The sequence below is a fragment of the Xyrauchen texanus genome, chromosome 11 (genome assembly GCF_025860055.1).
Source record: "Xyrauchen texanus isolate HMW12.3.18 chromosome 11, RBS_HiC_50CHRs, whole genome shotgun sequence".
Lineage (NCBI taxonomy): Eukaryota > Metazoa > Chordata > Actinopteri > Cypriniformes > Catostomidae > Xyrauchen > Xyrauchen texanus.
Genome location: NC_068286.1, coordinates 18367404 through 18391090, shown reverse-complemented (window position 1 = coordinate 18391090; position 23687 = coordinate 18367404). Strand labels below are relative to the sequence as shown.

General features: G+C 40.5%; 1 protein-coding gene across 2 annotated transcripts in view; it reads right to left on the bottom strand.

Annotated features, from left to right (window-relative positions):
• The window catches only part of LOC127651189 (glycine receptor subunit alpha-3-like), an 83354-nt gene that overhangs the window by 39908 nt on the left and 19759 nt on the right, over positions 1-23687 (bottom strand). For both annotated transcript variants that reach the window (XM_052136901.1, XM_052136902.1), the window contains exons 2-3: positions 8208-8335; positions 7068-7135 (exon numbers count right to left, since the gene is read on the bottom strand). In XM_052136901.1, the coding sequence (XP_051992861.1) occupies positions 7068-7135; positions 8208-8335 (196 nt within the window). The remainder of the gene's footprint in view (positions 1-7067; positions 7136-8207; positions 8336-23687) is intronic.

The window sequence follows — 23687 nt, the reverse complement described above, 5'->3', positions numbered from 1 at the left end:
AGAGAAAACTTTCCAGGCTTCCATCACAGATCTGTAGAAAGGAGTCAAATCTTTTAAAGTTGTTTCATTCAGATTCAACAAAAAGAGATGTTTGTCAAGTCCCATGTTGCCTGCTTTCCTCAAGAGTGCGACTGCAGTGTTGGACCAAGCAATATCACCATAATACAGCAGTCTCTGAGCAGCTTGCAGACGAAAGGCCATAAGTCTTGATCTGATGTCCACAAGACCTTGCCCCCTTCTTGCACTGGCAAAAAAGGACAGCTGCTCGAACCCAATGCTGTCCTGACCACAAAAAATTCACCAGCATCCTTTGAATATCTTGAACTAGTCCATTGGGAGGCTGTAACACAATAAATGTATGCCACAACGCAGAAGCGGCCAAGTTATTGGCAACTAACACTCTCCCCTATAGGATAACTGGGGTAGCAACCAGTTCCATCTAGACAATCGGTGCACACTCGCTCCAAAACTCCCTCCCAATTTTTCTTCTGAAACTCTTCTGATCCCAAAAAGACACCATGTAATTTCAGCCCCTTTCTATTCCAGTTTAAAGTACCTGGTAGTTGTGGGAGATTTCCTAAATTTCTTTGACCTGACCAAAAAGCTTCAGTCTTATCCCAGTTTACTTTAGCTGATGATGCCCCTTCATACAACTCAAGTGATCTAGACAAAGCTTTTATATCATTATTGTCACTGACAAAGACCGTTACATCATCAGCATAAGCAGCAATTATAGTTCTTGAATGTTGAGGCATTGTGGGTATTGATAAACCATTTAGAGTATTTCTTATATTAAAAAGTAAGGGCTCAATAGCAATACTATACAATTGTCCTGATAGAGGGCAACCTTGTCTGATGCCCCTTGAAACCACAATAGGCCGACTTAGGCCACCCCCACCTTAACCATGCAGGAAGCTCCAGTGTACAACAAACGTATCCATTTGATAAAATCCTGACCAAACCCGAATGCAGCAAGTAAATTAAAAAGATAGTTATGATCAACACGATCAAACGCCTTTTCTTGGTCTAAAGCAATCAATCCAACCTCTGCATTAAACATTTTACAGATATCCAAGGTATCTCTCACTAAAAAAGATTATCCATTATAGATCTTTTTGGAATGCAATAGGTTTGGTCTTGATGAATTATCAAATGTAAAAACTCCTTAAGCCTATTAGACAGACATTTGGACAATATTTTATACTCTGTTGTTAATAAAGCAACAGGTCTCCAGTTCTTTAACAGAGTCAAGTCTCCCTTTTTAGGTAATAGGGACAATACAGCACGTTGACATGTAGCAGGTAGAATGCCATCTTTATAACTTTCACAGAAAACTTCATAAAGGTCCATTCCAATATATTTCCAAAAATGTTTATAAAATTCAGAAGTCAACCCATCAATTCCAGGAGAGCGTCCGGATTTCAACTGTCCAACAGCAATAGTGAGTTCTTGAAAAGTAATTTGTGTGTCCAAAGCAGTCTTAGACCCAGAGTCTATTTGAGGAAGTTCATGCAAAAGTTGCGCTGCACAACTAGAGTTGCAATGATCAGCTTTGTAGAGAGAAGAATAAAAACCAACAGCATGACGACGCATTTCTATAATGTCAGTTGTAATCTTCCCATCTGGAAGACGTAAACATGTCATCTGCTTAAATTGTGCCACTGAACGTTCCAAGTTAAAAAAATAGGCACTTGGGGCATCCATCTCAGTAACTGATGTAAAACGTGACCTCACCAAAGCAGCCTTCACCCTCTCATTCAAATGACAACTTAGCTGTTTCTTCTTCTGTTGCAAGTTGTTGATAAAAACTGTGTCATGTGTTCTTATCATTTCTGTCTCTATAGGCTCTATTTCTCTTTCCATGGCTTGAATTGTTTCTCTTTGAGTAGTCGTACAATATGCAGTATACTGTTGACAGTAAAGTTATATTTGAGTTTTTGAGAGAGAAAGAGAGAGAGCAAATCAGTGCTGTCAGGATGCAGAGTGATTAGTCACATGAGACTTTTGGCTTAAAAATGTGCCCATGAAAAATACGGCAGCATGCAGGGATGCATTCAGCAGACATACAGCATACATTGAGATGAATGGGAATGCAAATAGATACATCTCTTCTGGTATTATAGACCTCCTTGTTGTATTGTATTTCAACATCATGAGCTCGTGGCAGATCATTTAGCTCATATCAGGTACTGTAATATTTAAAAGCTATTTTGATTAACTATTTAATAGCTATTTAATAAACACAATATAAGCCATGTCTAAACCTCCAAAAAGTCTCCAATCTAACAGTTCGAAGAAACTCAATAATCTTGCTTATTAATTATTTCCACTCTTTGCAAGAGAGAGCTTGCATTGTTTGTGGTGAAACACATGGCAACCAAGAAAGCAAAATGTGTATGTAAGGATACAATGGTTCTTTGTTCAATATGTAAACAATGTCAGAATATATTAGCATTATGTACGTATGTGCCACATTGGGGAGTTGGGGAATGAAGCTTATTATTCTTCTTTCATCTGTCAACCTGACTTGAAGACATATTATAGAATGCCATTACATTTTCCTACATGGCACATTCTCAAACATCACACTTTAAATACAACTGTACAGCAACACAGTAAAAGCAAATTAAAGTTCTGAGGGGAAAATCTAAATCAGTATAATATGATATAATTCAGTTTTATATATGCCATAATTGTTGTTGTATACAGAATGAGTAATAAAGTAAAACCTAAACAATAAGCTTGAAGACTGATTTCTGATGAAGTGAAACTACTAAAAGCTGAAATAAATAAATGAAAAACTAAATCTAGGGAGAAATTGATGCTTCAACTTTTTGGCATTAGAATATAGAAAACATTAATTTTAGTCATCCTGAATGTGACAGTGCATGGGTGATTCAATATGAAAGGCAGCAAGCCGGACAAAGAACCAGGCAGTTTTAATATTGTATCTATGTCTTTCTAAATCACTAAAATATCTTCATTTGAAAGTCTGTGTGTCTGAGTGCATGAGAATGAGTGGTTAAATGAGGTTAAAAATTCTGCGCATGTAGTTCTTCTGGGGAGAATGGTAAAACACAGTTAGTGACTTAGTAAACCTCATCTGTGTCAGATCTCCCACTTGTCAGCAGCCTGGCAAATGTTGATCAGACTGGAAATCAGTGTGTTAGTTGCAAACATTTTTCCACCTAAAGTCAGACCCAATGTGTTGAATTCCAGACAAGCATCACCATACACCACCGTATTTTTGACATCACATCCCTTTTGATCTTGGGCTAACGAGATATTACATTTGCACAGAAGTAAGTGAAAGAATGTTGCTTTGGTTGCTTTTAGTACTGTTATGGTTAGGGTTTGGTTTAGGGTTTGGTTTATGTATTCCATATTAATGAAATATCTGCGTTAAATAGGGCGTAAATAGCACCACACAGTGCAGCTATTTGCAACCCAATAGTCTGGTGGAACCACAGAAATATATGACAAACTAAACAATAGGTGTTGCTGCTGTGGTGTGGGGTGTGAAGATGGTGTGAATGTATACTGTTGTCATAGCGACAGTGGTTCGAATCTGCATTTTGTCCCACTCTTTTTCCCATCCGATGTCCTGTTTCCACTCTTAATTTTTCCTTTAATACTACTTAAAATAAAAGATAAAAATTAATATCAATGTTGATTTCATCGCAGTGATTTGGCCACAGTGGATGTCGAGGAGTGGAGAGAAGAGTTTGATGCGGAGGCGGGGTCTGTCGATCGCACTCGTTCCCACAGCTCAGTGTGTATTATAGTAACCATGTTTGTTGGTAGAAACCATAGTTTTAATGCAACTAACTATGGCATTAGTACAGTAATATGGTGGTTATATTGTAACCATTGTAAATTTTTTGGTTACTGTAAATTTACAAAAAATACCATGGTGATACCATGGTTACTGTAGTAAAACCAGGGCTGGAAAGAGTACTGAAAAATAATACTTAAGTAAAAGTACAGTTATTTCTTAAAAAAAATGTAGTTTGACTAGAGTAAACATACCTGTCCTAAAAACTACTCAAGTAAGAGTAAAAAAGTAGCTAATTTAAAAGTACCTAACCATAGGAGTGGTGGTGGCGTAGTGGGCTACTACTCAAGTAAGAGTAAAAAAGTAGCTCATTTAAAAGTACCTAACCCTAACCCTAACCCGAAAGCACATAACTGTTAATCAGAAGGTCGCTGGTTCGATCCCCACAGCCACCACCATTGTGTCCTTGAGCTAGGCACTCAACTCCAGGTTGCGATTGTCCCTGTAATAAGTGCACTGTAAGTCACATTGGATAAAAGCATCTGCCAAATGCATAAATCTAAATGTACTCATGAGTAGCCTAGTGAGTTCTGAGTTGCGAAAGCTATACCCCTTTATAATAAAAACTTGATGCTGAAATAAAAAAATTTAGCACACATACCGTAATTTACATGATATGATAATGTAAATATCGCATCTGATTTAAAATAATGAATAAAAGGGCGATATGATTACAGAAAAGAAAAGATGAAAAAGTTATTTTCAATATCATAATGTATGAAACAATTACATTAAAATCAGTTTATATGTAGGATCTAAATTTCCCTTAATGCCGACAGAGTGTTATTGTTGCACATAAAACATGTTCAAATCAGTGCAAGGAATGCAAAAAAATAAAAGAAACACTAAAAAAGCAGGTTCACTTGGCACGTCATGTCCAGCACAATAGAGGCGGTAGAGTAGTTGTTTGGAACAGGGGCCACATTGGGCTTTAAAGGAATAATTCACACAAAAATAAAAATCCACTCATCATTTAGTCACCCTTATGCCATCCTGGATGTGTATGACTTTCTTTATTCAGCAGAACACAAATTAAGATTTTTAGAAGAATAACTTTTGGTCCATACAATGCAAGTGAATGGGTGCCAAAATTTTAAGCTCCAAAAATCACATAAATCAGCATAAAAGTAGTCTAATCCATGTGACTCCAGTGGTTAAATCCATGTCTTCAGAAGAGATATAATAGGTTGTGTGAGAAAAAGATCAATATTTAAGTCAATTTTTGCAAGAAATTATTCTCCCTGCCCAGTAGATGGCAATATGCATGCAGAATGCAAATCACCAAAAACAAAAGAAAGTGAAAGTTAAAGTGGAGATTGACTGTGCAGGGAGGATAATTTGTAGTACAAATTGACTTAAATATTGATCTGTTTCTCACCCATCTTATCATATGAAGTCATGGATTAAACCACTGGAATCATATGGATTACTTTTATTCTGCATTTATGTGCTTTTTGGAGTGTCAAAATGTTGGCATCCATTCACACATCTAGGATGGCATGAGGGTGAGTAAATTATGAACATTTTTTTTTTGAGTGAACTATTTCTTTAAGTAGTACATTGTCCTCCTTTTGAGATACAATTATCCACATTTAATTCTTGTATCTTTTAAGCCCAGCAATAGTTGTGTCCTTATTTGTCACGAACCCCGCTCCCTCGCTCCGCCCCCTCGAGCTTCCTCGCTCGTTTTGCTCCCTCGGGCTTCCACGCCCGTTTTGCTCGCTCGAGCTTGCACGCTCGTTTTTGCTCCTACGAGCTCACATGCTCGTACACTATCTCCCCCCTCGGGCTCACATGCCCACTTCTATCGCCAGAACATTATGTACACCTGCACTCGCGTCATCTGCACTCCTGTTCATTGTATACACCTGCACTCGTCCCTATCACCTGTCATTGTTTACACCTGCACTCGTCTCTATAAATATCACAGCACATTGGTCTCCCGCTGGTTGGTTATTGTATTTAGTTTCCCGTGTCCTTGCCCCCCGCTAGTCTCGCCTAGTTTTGAACTCCTCTTGTTTACCCCTTAGCTTGCCAGCTCCCCTTGTTCCCCTGTCGTTGATCCCGCTAGTCCCGTCTTGTTATACGCCATAGTTGTTAACTGTTTTCCCGGCTCGACCTCTCGCCTCGTTGACCACTCTCTCCCGGATTTGCCCTTCCTTCTATTCTGATTCCCGGCTCCGACATCACGCTCCCTTTGACGCCTCTTCACTGGATTTGCCCTTTTTTGTACTTTGCACGCTTTGTGTTTTAATAAAGCTGTTTTGTATTCGACATTGTGACTGTCTCTTCTTGTGCGGGTTACATCATTCTATTGCATGATGCACAATTTTCTGAAGTTTGTGACTGGTGGAATGTTCTGCCTGAAGGATTACTCTACAAAGGTTGATACATTTCTATCAGATATTAGAAAAAACTTTATAAAGTCTAAGCATAATTTTAAATTGTTTTATCATCATTAACACTCTCTCTTCATCAGGGGTTCATATAATAATAATAAAAAAATATTATTAAAAATTATTATAATAAATTATTACAATAAAAGTCCAACATTTTGATGCAAATATGCTTTTTTGTCCCACTGTTTACATTCACTTTAGACCAAACCGACTGCATTTACATTAATGCCTCACCAAGACAAGCATTGGCAGAATTATTAATTTTATTTTTGTTTAGGCACATGTAAAGTTGCCTGTCAATCAAACAGCACATCAAGCATGTACATCATTGCATTAATTAAGCCTCTAGCTCACCAAACAATTTCACAATGCACTGCTTTAGACAAAGATCAGGTTCTGGGTACATTTTAACTTAATGTGCTCATTAATCCATCATTTTGAAGAACTTCATATTACAAAATGACTCCCAGCAGCATGGTGCTACTGAAACACGTTTGTGTCCCCTCTGCCAATTTGAGCCTGCAAACCCTTAACAGTGTCCCAAGGTCTTGCTCATAATCTGAATTTAGATGTTGTATGACATACATGCAAGTGGAAATGTTCCCTCTGTTCAAAGCACATGCTCTTTTAATGTCTGCTATTCCATTTCAATTAAATCTTAGATCTTGCAGATTGTTATGACAGCCTATTGGTGCATTAATTATACCTTGTAGAAACAATCAACACAGTGCTGATATTATTGCTTTGATTTATGACTGGTAATTACCACTATGGGGCATTTGTGAAAACGTGCACAGAATATCATGCATCTTCTCTGTATTGGTAATACATACCATAGTTGTCTCAGCGATGGAGCCAAAACTGTTAATGAATATGTTGCATGAAACATTCACAGGTGGACCTGGAGAAAAAGGAGATAAATAAATCATCCATACAAACCCTATAAAAGTTTTATTTAAAAAAATATTGTTTTGTTTTGTACATTGATGTCTGCTTTTAGGGTACTTTTCCATCATTTAGGCAGTCATTGTTTAATCTGTATATGTAGATACATGTACATATGTGAACATATGACATATGTAGAACTTTTCTACTTTCACTGAAATAACCTATAATGCACACTTCAATGTATCCCATTGAAATAAGGCACATGCTTAGCTTTTAAAGCAATATTATCCATTGTTTCCTTCATTGCAACTTTCTGCCACAGAGAAAACTTTTCTGTGTTACTTACCAATCCATGTCCTTACCAACACATGCACTGTCAGTGTGGGTAGGAAAGGATAGAGAGGAAATATGGGTAATTTGACTGACTGCTCCTCTAAATATTTACCTCTTCACTAACAATATTGCTGTGAAGGAGGAACTCAGAACATAAATCTGTAAATTGATTATGCATCTGTTTGTAGCGCATCTTTACAAGGCTCCTGTCATTCATGATTCACCATCATTCTCTACTTTGAATATTAGATTTTCAAAGCACTGTCCTAAGCCTTCCCAAACCGCCATTTACTTTGACGTTTATGATTAAGTGGCTTCTTTAAATGAGCTTCCGAGGGGAAGTCCTTTGCCAGCTTAATAATTTAAGAAAGCTGGGGCTGATTGATGGTTTTGGATGGTTTGGTTTCAGGGCCACTATGTTAGTGTATAATGGAAGACCATGTACAGGGTCAAAGTAGAAAGGTTTGGAGGCAACTGGAACCACGAGCTGTGCAGTTTTATTACATAATCAGTTCATAGCATAAAACTGAATGTAGAGTCCATCTGCATATGTTTTGAACCATATTCAAAATAAATCTTGCAGGCACCAATTAACATTTTATCTGATTGCTTTAAAGATAGAAAATCAACAACAATAAATGGGGTGGCTATTTCACAGAATAGTGCTAAATAACCACTAGAGTAAAGAAAGAACATAATATTTTCATCTCAAGAAAGAAGAGTAAAAAATAGGCAGAAAGGCTGTGTACTACCTTTAAAGTTGGGCCTAATTCTGGCATCATAACCTGAGGTTCTTCCCATGAGCTTGTCGAGGAAGTCAGAGGGTGACATGGGTATTGTTCTTCCTCGAGGGTTTTCCGGTTCTTTTGAAGCTACCAGACTGTAAAAAAATCAAAATAAAATAGTGAGCGAGAGAGAGAGAGAGAGTACGAGAGAGATGAAAAGGGGGGCATATTTTAGCAAATTGGCTGTGACAATAACCAAGGCTACACGTTTGTGGAGTTATACTAATGTTATCTGACATCGCAATAAAAATTCAGGTTTTCCATTTAAGGGAATGAGACAAGGCTGTAGAATAAGCACCCCTTATTCACCCCAGAAAATGAAGGATAACAATTCAGATGATTTATGACTGCACATTCAAATCTTCACCTATTTAACAAATAACAAATTGACCATCTTGAACATTAGATTAGCAAGGTATGAAGATGTCCATGCAAGAGATTTGTAATTGCACTGCATTACTGCAACCACTGTAGCACAACACTGATATATTATCAAAGCTGTACAGTGTTTTGCATGCAATAACAATAACCATGCCTTTCAACATCATTCAAAATGACCAGACTCCCTGTTTTGTTCATCGTTTGATAATAATTTGGGTAAATATGCAATTTCACACAAAATGCTGATAAATTGCATTAATTATGTGTTCAGAAGAGTCATGTTAACATGTTTAAATTGAGTGTTTGTTATTGATCATTTTTGAAAGATGCATATGAATTGCATGTGTGGAAATTGACTTTGTGCACATGCGAAGACTGGGTATGTACATTTAGAATGATCATTTCTTATTTAATGAGTTATAGCCCTGAGTGTTTTCCAGTTTAGTGAATAATTGTAATATGTGTTATATAAGAACATATGAGTGGTATTATTGTTGAAACTGCAATACTTGTCTTTAAAGCCTGGTTAAAAATGCATAAAATGCTTTGAGAGTTTTAAGCAAGCACTAAAATGCATAAACTGCTTTGAGAGTTTTAAGCAAGCACTAAAATGCATAAAATGTTGTGACTGTAATAAGCATGTATTAAGGTGATGTATGCTGAAGTATTTGGGTAGTCAAATGCCCTGTTTGTATTTTCATTTGACATTAGCCTTTCTGTATTTTATTGTACTGTAATTTCTTTATTTAATTTATTCTTTTTTCTTTTTATTTTTTTTATACAATACAAATACATCGACCACAGTTTTTTTCTTTCCTTTTTTTCACCCATTTTTTACAGCCACACCCCCAAAAATAATTTTGTATCCTGTGTGATTTTTTATGTTTTTTTGCAACCCACCAGCTACATACTATATACTGTATATATTTGTTTATATGTGTGTGTGTCCAACCAGTCAGTTGTGCTGGAATATTTTTATCCAGGATAATTTGTTAAACAAGCAAACCGCTCAAAAGCTCATTGTCAGAATCATTATCAATTATTATAAAAAAAAAAAAAAATGAGGACACTGACGTTCAATATCAGAAACATATTGCACCACCTACACACTTTGTAAAGTGTGAAAAAGTCTGTATACATCAAGGTAAACACACACACACACACACACACACACACACACACACACACACAAACACAAACGCACACGCACACGCACACGCACACGCACACGCACACACACACACACACACACACACACACACACACACACACACACACACATTTATGTTGGTGCTGCTATCCTAATGAGTCCTGTCCATAGACATGATTTTTATACAGTACAAACTATATATTTTATCCCCTAACCCTCACTTTTACATGTAAAAAAAAAACATAGTTTAGTATGATTTGAATTATGAGGACACTAGAAATGTCCTCATAAACCACATTTATAGCATAATACCCATGTAATTACCATTTTGTAGCCTAAAACATTTTCAAAGCAAGCAAGCTTTGATAATGTACTGTATAACTGATAATGTAAAATTATTTTATATACTAATAACGATATACAAAACACACTAAATGTGTGAATGCAAAGTAGATCAAAAGAACAATAGTAATATTTATATATTTGATATCTGTACTACTGGTCAGTGTGTGTGTGTTTGTTATTCAACCCTGAATTATCGTTCAACTATGATGTTTTGTTAGATTTATGTAACGTAATGTCAGTGCAATGAAATGAGCATGAACTTTGATTTGGTTACATATAATTTAATCTGTGACATTTACCCCACTCTTTTTTTATGCAATGTGATGATGAGCGTGTGTCTATTAAAATGCTTCTTTATGTTGCTGAAGCATAGCTGTTTACGTCTCTAAGTCTCTAAGCACACACGCACGCACGCACGCACACACACACACACACACACGCACTCACTGCTTTGATCAGCATGGATTGGCTTTGCTTGCCACTGACATTCCTCTAAGCTTTCTGTTGCCAGTTATTATCTTGTTTTCTCTTCCTCATGTTTTCTTTGGCTTTGAATTCTATAGTTTTTGTTTCAAAATTCTGGAAGAAAGTGAAACCAGACCAGTTTGAAGTAATGAATGAAACTTGAGGGGGTTTTAGTTTTTCGCTATGCTCAGCAATAGCAGCAAGGAGGATTAATCTGATTTGCTCTCTAACATGAATCAATGGCAAAATGCAGATGATGAAGACAGTGCTTCCACACAGAAGCATCATTCCCAAATAAAGTGAGGGGCCAACTCAGTTTTTTGAGCCAAGTGGATTTTCTTGTATCATTAAAATTCCCCCTCCATTTAACACAAAAATAGTTATAAACATTTCAAAGCTACTCTTTTCCATTCAATGAAAATACACAGTGATCCCTGGCTGCCAAGTTTAGTTGAAATTATATATACCTGTATATCAAAAGAATTACATGCAGATTAATCACATATAAATATTTGCTGAGAAAGGCCCTAAAATAACAATAATTATATATTGATTAAATATATTGATAAAAGGGGTCAAGACATGAAGAGTCAAACGTTCCTTGATCTTTTGACATATGATATGGCAGGTCATTGTCCTATAAAAACATACTGTAAGTTTAAGAACTCACAGTAAAAAGAGCATTTGCCAAAATTCCTTGTTTCTTCCTCCACAATGTGATGTTACACTGTGGTAGTCATTTATATATATATATATACATATATATATATATATATATATATATATATACATATATATATATATACACTCACCTAAAGGATTATTAGGAACACCATACTAATACTGTGTTTGACCCCCTTTTGCCTTCAGAACTGCCTTAATTCTACATGGCATTTATTCAACAAGGTGCTGAAAGCATTCTTTAGAAATGTTGGCCCATATTGATAGGATAGCATCTTGCAGTTGATGGAGATTTGTGGGATGCACATCCACGGCATGAAGCTCCCGTTCCACCACATCCCAAAGATGCTCTATTTGGTTGAGATCTGGTGACTGTGGGGGCCATTTTAGTACAGTGAACTCATTGTCATGTTCAAGAAACCAATTTGAAATGATTCGAGCTTCGTGACATGGTGCATTATCCTGCTGGAAGTAGCCATCAGAGGATGGGTACATGGTGGCCATAAAGGGATGGACATGGTCAGAAACAATGCTCAGGTAGGCCGTGGCATTTAAACGATGCCCAATTGGCACTAAGGGACCTAAAGTGTGCCAAGAAAACATCCCCCACACATTACACCACCACCACCAGCCTGCACAGTGGTAACAAGGCATGATGGATCCATGTTCTCATTCTGTTCACGCCAAATTCTGACTCTACCATCTGAATGTCTCAACAGAAATCGAGACTCATCAGACCAGGCAACATTTTTCCAGTCTTCAACTGTCCAATTTGTAGCCTCTTTTTCCTATTTGTAGTGGAGATGAGTGGTGCCCGGTGGGGTCTTCTGCTGTTGTAGCCCATCCGCCTCAAGGTTGTGCGTGTTGTGGCTTCACAAATGCTTTGCTGCATACCTCGGTTGTAACGAGTGGTTATTTCAGGCAAAGTTGCTCTTCTATCAGCTTGAATCAGTCGGCCATTCTCCTCTGACCTCTAGCATCAACAAGGCATTTTCGCCCACAGGACTGCCGCATACTGGATGATTTTCCCTTTTCACACTATTCTTTGTAAACCCTAGAAATGGTTGTGCATGAAAATCCCAGTAACTGAGTAGATTGTGAAATACTCAGACCGGCCCGTCTGGCACCAACAACCATGCCACGCTCAAAATTGCTTAAATCACCTTTCTTTCCCATTCTGACATTCAGTTTGGAGTTCAGGAGATTGTCTTGACCAGGACCACACCCCTAAATGCATTGAAGCAACTGCCATGTGATTGGTTGATTAGATAATTGCATTAATGAGAAATTGAACAAGTGTTCCTAATAATCCTTTAGGTGAGTGTATATATATATATATATATATATATATATATATATATATATATATATATATATATATATATATATATATATCAAATGAATTACAAGCCAATTAATTAATCACATATAAATATTTGCTGAGAAAGGCCCCCAAATAACAATATTTTTTTATATATTGATTAAAGGTGTCAAGACATGAAGAGTCAAACTTTCCTTGATCTTTTGACATATGAGATGGCAGGTCATTGTCCTATAAAAACACACTGTATGTTTCAGAACTCAAAACGTCCTCACAGCAAAAAGAGCATTTGCCAAAACGACTAGTTTCATCCTCCACATTGTAATGTTACACTGTGGTGGACATTTGCATCAGACCACCTCCACAACAACACATCAACAACTACTTTATCTCCTACGTAGCCCTGCCCAGTAGCTGTGAGTAGTGAGATGGCAATGAGAGATCAGGTCAGTCAGAAAATACAAAATTACGGTGGAGGCTAATGTGAAATAAATAAAAAACAAGTTATTAGCCTACCCCTATGCTTCAACACATACTTAATACATGCTTAAACATGCTTAAACAGTCAAAGCATTTTATGGATTTAACATATGCTGAAATCACTCAAAGCATTTTATGCACGTTAACCAGACTTTAAGGACATGTATAACAGTTTAAAAAATTTTAATTTATCATTAAACATGTTCACTTAATTGGAAAACACCCTGGGCCATAAATGATTAAATTAGATATGATTAATTAAAAATGTACATATCCAGTCCTCGCATGTATACAAAGGGTGGTCAAACTATACATTTTTTTTGGTTGTCACAAATCACTTCTTGTTCCAGTTGCTGCCGCCATGCTGCACAAGTCTGTTTGTATGTACCTTACTAGCCTTCTTAGCATTGCTTATTCCTCTATGCTCACCTTTGCCATTTTACCGCATGCTTAGTTTTTCCCCACTTTTCTACTGTTTCAACTTCGTGTATATTACTGTGCGCATCCATTTTCTTTATTTTAACTTTCTCCTCTTGTCTACATATCACATTTCAACTGTGTGCATTAATTTTCTCCTCTGTGTCACACAGATTATTGCATTGCTAGTCAGAGATCACTAAAGATAATGTTAAAGAGGTGTGTGAACTTGGAAAAATTATGTCAGACACTGTAAAATGCTCCTGGCCCCTCCCTGCTCATCGTAGTGATGTGGTTTATAGTAGATTAGTGTCACTGAATGTCTGGATGTCTGAGTGGTGTCCAGAGAATAGCATAGGATTCATAGACAAATGGAAGAGTTTTTAGGGCAGACTTGACCTGCTAAAGAGAGATGGACCCCATCCCTCCAGGGAAAGTGCAGCTCTCCTCTCTTGTAATTTGGCTCATAGTTTTAATAGTGATAGTATTTGACTAACTGGGGCCCAGGTCAGGAAGCAGACAAACTGGTTAATCCGAACATCTGCTAGCTACCTTGAGACGTACCACAGGTCACATAAACTACAACACATAGAGACTGTATCACCTAAATATCATATGGAGACTGTGTCTGTTCCCAGAACTACCAAACACGAACCCCTCACTGAATCAAATAGAAAAAAATGATTAAGAAAAAACTTGAAAATAATAAAAAATTTAAGATAAACATGATATAAACATTAAACATTATATCTCTTTTGACCAAAGCACTAATTGTAAATACAATTATTACAGATCATGGTTTGGATGCACTCTTTTTGACTTAAAACTGGCTTAAACCAGATGAATATATTAGTTTAAATGAATCTACTCCCTTAGGTTATTGTTATAAACATGAGTCTCGTCTGAGGGGTCGAGGAGGAGGTGTTGCTGCAATTTACAACAAAGTATTTGGTGTTAATCAGAGGACAGGATATAAATGTAAGTCTTTAATGCTTCATGTGACAATGTCAGATACAATTAAAAAATCTCTATCATCTTCTGCGATACAGAATATAGATCACCTGATCTGTATTCTGATTTCCATGGTGAATTTGCACATTTTCTGTCAGATCTAGTAGTTACTGTGGATAGAGCTTTAACTGTTTGTGACTTCAAAATTCACATAGATAATGAAAATGACATATCGGGATTAGCATTTATTGATATTCTAAACTCTCTTGGAGTCATACGAAATGTAACAGGAAAAATTCATCGCCATACTCATCCTCTAGATTTAATTCTGTCATGTGGAGTTGATATTGATACTATAGAAATTCTGCCGTATAGCGATGACATCTCAGATCATTACCTCTTCTCTTGTATGCTGCAATCAGCTAATGTTACTCAATTTACACTACGCTATCTTTCAGGTAGAACTATTCTTTCGACCGCTTAAGATAGCTTCACTTGTAATCTTCTAGATTTATATCATATTCTCAGTAAGACAAAATGTCTAGAAGAAATGCTCTCAAAAGAGCAGCACAGAAAATGCAGCACAAGTGGAAGAATACAAATATATAGAGGTATTTCGTGGTCCATGGAAGGACAGTGTCTGTAGCCACAGGCATACACTAAATCTGCCAGGTCAGCATATTTTAGAAAACTCATAAAAAATAACCACAACAATCCCAGGTGTTTATTCAGTACTGTGGCTAAATTGATTAGGACTAAAGCCTCAACTGATCCATATATTCAGTCACAGCACAATAGTAATGACTTCATGAATTACTTGACTAAAAATGTTTAAATAATCAGAAATAAAATTAGAATTATGCATTGATCTGTCACAGTACTACAGAAAACAGTATTTCAAAGATTTCCTCATGAGCAACTTCAGTCCTTTGCTGTCATAGTTCATAAGGGGCTAACAAAACTTATCAAAACATCAAAAGCCACAACATGTATGTTAGATCTAATACCAACTAAGCTCTTAAAAGTGATATTCCCTGTAATCTCAGAACCTCTTCTTAATATTAATACCTCCTCACTATCCTTAGGACATGTCTCAAGAAACTTTATAATGGCAGTTATCAAACTGCATTCCCTTGAATTGGCTTGAAATTATGTTGGCATTTGTGGACTTGCATTAGCATGGTTTAGGTCCTATTTAGCAGACTGCTACCACTTTTTCTGTGTAATCGAGGAATTGTCAAATCAAGCAAAAGTTAAGAATGGAGTGCCACAGGGATTAGTTTGAGGGCCCCTGCTTTTCTCCTTATATATGCTTCCCCTGCGAGATATTATCAGGAATCATGGAATAAGTTTCCATTGTTATGCCGAAAATACCCAACTTTATAATTCTTTGAAACCCAACAAAATTTAAACGTTCTCCAAATTAGCAGAGTGTATCAATGATTGGATGGCCAGAAATTTCCTTTCACTCAAAAGTACTAATTATTGGACCAAAAACCTAAAAAAAAGCCATTAAAATATAATTGGACTCTCGATGGATGTACTGATACATTGTCATCTATAATGTGTAATATGATCATATTAGCCATCATATTATCATTGTTACAATGGATACATGTTAAATTTCATATATTTTTTAAAATATTGTTAAATACATACAAAGCCTGAATGGTCTATCTCCACAGTACTTAAGTGACCTTCTACCACACAATATTCCATCATGTTCATTACAATCGCAAAATTCTGGCCTGTTAATAGTTCCTAGAATATCAAAATTCACAAAAGGACACAGACACACTCACTCAGTTTAAGTCTAGACTAAAGACTCATCAGTTTAGCCAGGCATACACTTAATTTATCCATCAACTCACAATTAGGCTACTTTAGTTAGGTCTGCCGGAACGAGAAACATTTATCATTCAAAAATGTGATGGCATCTGCTCTAAAATTATGCTATTTGTCTCATGGTTTCATATACATTTAATTCAGTTAATCAAGGCCTAACTTCAAAGACATTAGTAATTAATCTTATTAGATTATTAATCTTATTAAAGTCTTTGTATAAACACTAGCCCTTAACACTTACTTAGTTTACTAATTTTAAACCATGACCAGCACTGCAAATAAATAATGAATATTATAACATCACCTTCTGGGTAGGACCTACCACGGAACCTCTTCCATGTGGGCTGGTAAAAATGTTACGTAGTGGGGAGAAAAAAGTGATAAATGGCCGTGGCTGGCATTTCTCACTTTATGGGTGAGGAACCATGCAAATTTCTCAGGGTGTTTGGGGAGGCTATGTGCAGGCTATGTGCAGACCGAATGCACCTGCTATTACACACGCAGCGGCTTGCTTGCACCTGCATAGGCAGTCCACATGACACAGTTCAGCTAGTTGTGGCATTTTGTATAGGCACCTCTAGTGTCACTACATCAACACAACTTTGAGTGAGTGACAGATAAGGAAAGTCTTGGTTACTGTTGTCCCTTGCCACAATGTTTAACTACCTGCTGAAATGTCCAGGAACCTATCTCGGCTCTTCAGCGTAAAACCTGAATGACTGGTTGCGAGCCAGCTCCTTTCATTCCGGTTTGTCCGGGGGAGTGGCATGCAAATTCCACTCGCCAATTCCCATTGGCATTTTCTCAAAGATCAGAGGTGTTTGGGCTCCTAAGAGTGACCCCTAGTGTTACTACATCGACACATTCATCAGGGAACGGAGGTTTAAATGTAAAAACATATATATATATATATATATACTTGTGCTTGCGAAGCGTCTCAGGTGCGTTGGGTCATAAAAATAAAATGTTTAGGTTACTGTGTCAAGTTAAATATAGTTTAAAATCATTAATAAATATCTTTAATAAAATGAATCCCACTGAATTAACGCGTTAAATTGACAGCCCTAATATATACGCTCACCTAAATGATTATTAGGAACACCTGTTCAATTTCTCATTAATGCAATTATCTAATCAACCAATCACATGGCAGTTGCTTCAATGCATTTAGGGGTGTGGTCCTGGTCAAGACAATCTCCTGAACTCCAAACTGAATGTCAGAATGGGAAAGAAAGGTGATTTAAGCAATTTTGAGCGTGGCATGGTTGTTGGTGCCAGACGGGCCGGTCTGAGTATTTCACAATCTACTCAGTTACTGGGATTTTCACGCACAACCATTTCTAGGGTTTACAAAGAATAGTGTGAAAAGGGAAAATCATCCAGTATGCGGCAGTATGTGGGCGAAAATGCCTTGTTGATGCTAGAGGTCAGAGGAGAATGGCCGACTGATTCAAGCTGATAGAAGAGCAACTTTGCCTGAAATAACCACTCGTTACAACCGAGGTATGCAGCAAAGCATTTGTGAAGCCACAACACGCACAACCTTGAGGCGGATGGGCTACAACAGCAGAAGACCCCACCGGGCACCACTCATCTCCACTACAAATAGGAAAAAGAGGCTACAAATTGGACAGTTGAAGACTGGAAAAATGTTGCCTGGTCTGATGAGTCTCGATTTCTGTTGAGACATTCAGATGGTAGAGTCAGAATTTGGCGTGAACAGAATGAGAACATGGATCCATCATGCCTTGTTACCACTGTGCAGGCTGGTGGTGGTGGTGTAATGTGTGGGGGATGTTTTCTTGGCACACTTTAGGTCCCTTAGTGCCAATTGGGCATCGTTTAAATGCCACGGCCTACCTGAGCATTGTTTCTGACCATGTCCATCCCTTTATGGCCACCATGTACCCATCCTCTGATGGCTACTTCCAGCAGGATAATGCACCATGTCACAAAGCTCGAATCATTTCAAATTGGTTTCTTGAACATGACAATGAGTTCACTGTACTAAAATGGCCCCCACAGTCACCAGATCTCAACCAAATAGAGCATCTTTGGGATGTGGTGGAACGGGAGCTTCGTGCCCTGGATGTGCATCCCACAAATCTCCATCAACTGCAAGATGCTATCCTATCAATATAGGCCAACATTTCTAAAGAATGCTTTCAGCACCTTGTTGAATCAATGCCACGTAGAATTAAGGCAGTTCTGAAGGCGAAAGGGGGTCAAACACAGTATTAGTATGGTGTTCCTAATAATCCTTTAGGTGAGTGTATATATTATTAAAAAAAAAATTTCTAATTTAACACAAACCTATAATTGGCCTGCTGTCCAGTAATCCATTTTGCAATTGCAAAAATATGGATGCTTTTGGAGCATCTCCCTATAGTTGTGCTGCATCATACACACAGTGTTTTCAGGTGGATGTGTCAAGTTAATCATAGTTTGAAACTTAGAAAAACACACCTTGAGATCCCTGCATTCCAAATTGCCCTCACAAACTGGCAACATTTCTCTGTCACTTTCTCTGTCAGCCTGTTTCCTGAAACCCTGGTGTTGGGGAGAGGCAGAAACATCCCTACTAGAGAAAGCTTTCAGCCAGAGCTTTGCTCTTGCACCCCCAGGAGGAGACACCTCTGTAATGTCTTACTGGTTTCCTGTATCCCCAGATAGATAGTCCTTGACACTACCCCCTTCCCTCCCACCAACACTGAACAAAATCTCGAGACAGTTACCATGGAAACACCGCCCAATGAAGCATCAGTGGTGGTCAACAGAGCGAAGCAGTCACACAGGATGTTCATGCTTGAGACGATCGAAAGGGATTGATAAGATAGTGTGAATGTGCATGTGTGGGCAGTAGGGAGAATACCGACACCCATAGATTGCTTTCTACCTCAGTGCACAGAAGAATCAGTGAAAGAAATATCATAACATCTGGTTAGTTGTAAGTTAACTAAGATCTACTATCTCTTACATGCCTTGTCTCGATGCTGACCTCTGCTGTCTTAACTACAAGGAATACAAGGAATTGCACCAGTTCAATATTATCTAGATTTCTAGATTTTAATGTTAAAAAAGATGAGATAATACTAATGCAATTGCATTTTTAAGTATTGTGAAAGTAGCTCAGCTGTTTTCAATAGAGAAGATTTTCCAGTAACAAGATACATTTTCCAATTAGTACCAGTGTACTGTAGCATGACAATGAATTAAATTATTTATATATATATTTTTTTTTTCTGATTCGATTTCCTGTGCAGATGCCTGTGCACTATTTTACGACTTCTTTTTTTTGGTTCCAATGGCTCCAATTAGCGCTTATTCAACACGCTGTCTATCAATCAATGCTTTAATCCCAGACTCTCAGGTACTCGTCCTCCCAGCAGGTCTCTGCTGATCACTATGAATGGGAGGAACTGTAGCAAGTGGATAAACGTCTAGGTTACAAATGTAACCTCCGTTCCCCGATGGAGGGAACAAGACGTTGTGTCGGAGAAGCGACACTAGGGGTCTCTCTTGAGCACCGAATATACCTCTGATCTATGAAAAAAAGCCAATGAGAAGTTGGCAGCTAGTATTTGCATACCCCGCCCCTGGACATACAGGTATAAAGGCGAGGCAAATACTAGAGTTCATTCAGGAACTTTCTGAGGAGCCGGAAATGGTCCAGCCACTACAGCGGCTCGGCTCAGCAACGTGGCTGGGAAGGACACATCATCTCGTTCCCTCCATCGGGGAACGGAGTCTACATTCGTAACCTAGACGTTCCCCTTCTGTCGCTGTCTCCACGTTGTGTCGGAGGAGCGACACTAGGGGTCCAATTTAAATTACGCCATGCGCTGAGCCGTGTACGTGGTCTGACATAGGAGCGGGCAGGTGTTTTTTACGTGCCAGATGACCAGCTGTATCAGACTACACGTACCCTTCCCCAATGCCCCACAAAAAATGTCAGAATCCTTTTGGTTACCCTGACAGGGGAACAAGGCGACGCTTGCCAACCTGGGAACAGGCCAAGCCTGGCTGGGCCTCTTTTCTCTCTATGTTTCTCGCATAGAGCAATAGACAGCCAGGGCCCTTACATGCACTGAGGGAAGGGGGTCTTACCCAATTTCCTATTCTTTCTTTCAGACCCTGCGGAGACCACCCCTACACAGCTGGGGAGGTAAGGTGGTGAATACATCACATGTGTTTTTAGGCGACACGTGGAAGTGGCGCGGTGGTAGATCCAGCCTCAGCGAGGGGGAGTTGCTACAACACGGCGAAGGAAAATGCGGGTCCGCTCGTAAGGGGACCGTAACGCGGAAAATACACACAGGGGGAGTCCGCGTAGGAGTCCTCACCCTGAGGAGCACCTATTCCAGTACAGGGTAGATTTGAGTACCCGCAGTGGATTGGGTCGGCAAGTTCCTCCGCCGAACTGCGGACCCATGAGGGCTAGGGTGGAATCGACCAGGGATTCGAGTTGAGTGGAATCTCCTGGGAAAAAAGACGCAAGTGGGGCGGGGCACAGCCTGAGTGTGATAAGCCAATGAAATGGCATCTACTCCCCAGTGGGAAAGCCTCTGTTTGGAGACAGTGTTTCCTTTCCGCTGTCCCCCAAAGCATGCGTGTGGTCCAAATAGGTACGCAAAGCACGTACCAGACACAGCAACGATGGGGCTGGGTCTGCCTCCTCCCGGGGCAGCGCTTGCAGGTTCACTACCTGGTCTCTAAAGGGAGTGGTAGGAACCTTGGGCATGTAGCCCGGTCGCGGTCTTAGGATCACATGAGTGTCTGCCGGACCGAACTCCAGGCAAGTGTCGCTGACAGAAAACGTTGCAGGTCCCCGACCCTCTTGATGGAGGCGAGTGCGATCAGCAGGGCAGTCTTAAGAGAGAGGGCCCTGAGTAGAACTGATTCTAGCGGCTCGAAGGGAGGTCTCTGGAGGCCCGTGAGGACTACCGAGAGGTCCCAGGAATGGAACAGGCTTGGACGGGAGGGATTTAACCTCCGGGTGCCTCTTAGGAACCTGATGATTAAATCGTGCTTACCAAGGGACTTGCCATCTACTGCATCATGGTGGGCCGTGATAGCAGCAACATACACCTTCAAGGTGGACGGGGACAGCCTCCCCTCCAACCTCTCCTGCAGGAATAGGAGCACTGACCTAACTGCGCACCTCTGTGGGTCTTCAGCCCGGGAAGAACACCAATTTGCGAACAAGCGCCACTTCAGGGTGTAGAGTTGCCTGGTGGAAGGGGCTCTGGCTTGGTTGATCGTGTCTACGACATTAGGTGGCAGGCCAGCTAGATCTTACGTGTCCCATCCAGGGACCAGACGTGGAGTTTACAGAGGTCTGGATGCGGATGCAGATGTGGAGATTAAAGAAGGTCCTTCCTCAGGGGAATTCGCTCTTGCGAGGAGTACGAGGTCCGAGAACCAGGCCCGGGTGGGCCAGTATGGAGCCACTAGTGTGACTTGCTCCTCGTCCTCCCTGACCTTGCACAGCACGTGTGCAAGAAGGCTCACTGGGGGAAATGCGTACTTGCGCAGCCCCATGGGCCAGCTGTGTGCCAGCATGTCTGCCCCGAGGGGAGTCTCTGTCCGGCCATACCAGAGCGGGCAGTGGGAGGTCTCTTGGGAGGCAAGCAGGTCTATCTGGGCCTTGCCGAATCATTCCCAGATCAGCTGGAACGACTGGAGGTGAAGCTTCCACTCTCCACTGGGCAAGCGTTGTCGTGACAGCACGTCCGCTACCACATTGAGTTTGCCTGGGATGTGAGTGACCTGTGTCGCTGCTGGAGACGACGGGCGAGTCGTGACATGTGGCGGGAGCATACGCCGTCTTGGCGATTTATGTATGCTACTGCAGTGGTGCTGTCTGACCTGAATAGGACATCTTTGTCTCGAATTAACGGGAGAAACTGTCGCAGGGCAAAGAAAACAATCAACAACTCTAGGCAATTGATATGCCAGCGTGGCGGGGCCCCTCTCCAAAGGCCCGCAGCTGCGTGCCGTTGCAAACGGCGCCCCAATCCGATTTGGAGGCATCGGTAGTGACCAGGACGCGTCGGGATACCTGCTGCAGGGGCACTCCTGCCCGTAGAAAGCAGAGGCCTGTCCAGGGTTTGAGTGTTTGGCGGCATGCGGGGGTGATTATCACATGGTGCGTGCCGTGGGACCATGCTCATCTCAGGACTCGAGTCTGAAGCCAGTGCTGAAGCGGTCTCATATGCATCAACCCCAGCGGCGTGACTGCGGCGGAGGATGCTATATGACCCAGGAGACTATGGAAGAATTTTAGAGGGCCCGTTGTGTCTGGCTTGAACCTTGCGAGGCATTTCAGCACCAACTGTGCACGCTCGTTGGTGAGACGTGCAGACATTGAGACTGAGTCTAACTCCATGCTGAGAAAGGAGATGCTCTGAACCGGAGTTAGCTTGCTCTTTTCTCGGTTGACCTGAAGACCCAAGTGGCTGAGGTGTTTGAGCACCTGGTCTCTGTGAGTTCATAGTAACTCTCGGGAGTGGGCCAGTATGAGCCAGTCGTTGAGGTAGTTGAGTATGCGGATGCCGGCTTTCGGAGCGGGGCAAGAGCTGCCTCTACGACTTTCGTGAAGACGCGAGGGGACAGAGACATGCCGAAGGGGAGGACTTTGTACTGCCTGTCATCGAACGCGAACCATAGGAAGGGTGTCTAGGTGTCTACATGCGTCTAGGTGCCGGACGCATGTTAAGATACACTTTTGTGTGAGCATTTTGAATGGGAGTTTGAGCAGTGCTCGGTTGAAAACTCGCAGGTCCAAGATTGGTCGTAAGCTGCCGCCTTTCTTGGGTACAACGAAGTAAGGGCTGTAGAAACCCTTCTTCATTTTGGTTGGAGGGACAGGCTGTATCACGTCTTTGAGTAGAAGAGTAGCGATCTCCACATGCAGGGATTGGGCATGTTCGCTGTGCACTGCGGTAAAGCGGTGCCATACCCATCCCCACCCCACAGCGGGGCGGAGCAGGTAATGTGCTGTCGGGAGGCGAGGGTGCGTCCCGTGCCTTTGGCGCTGAGAAAAGACTCGAAGCACTTACCTTGCTCCGCGCACCCGGCAGGGGGTGGGTTAGTGACTGAGGAGGAGGTCCTATGGTGGTGTCCTCTGGACTCGTCAGTACCGGCTGGCCGGGGTTTAGTCGTGGGGCTGAAGGCGGACCTGTGGCCGCGTCCAGCATGCTGGTACTGTTGAGATCTGGGGCAGAGTGCCGTGAGAAAGGCATTTGCGGGCCAGATGACCCAGAGGCAAAGGAAATAGCTCTTTTATTGAGAATTTGGGTACCGCTGCCCCAGTTAAGGGGAGCGGCAAATGAAATGTATTCAAAACAAAATTCTCCTCCCGGCCCTCCACCGGGGGACGGAGCGGTCTTACCATCTCCGGAGCTAACGT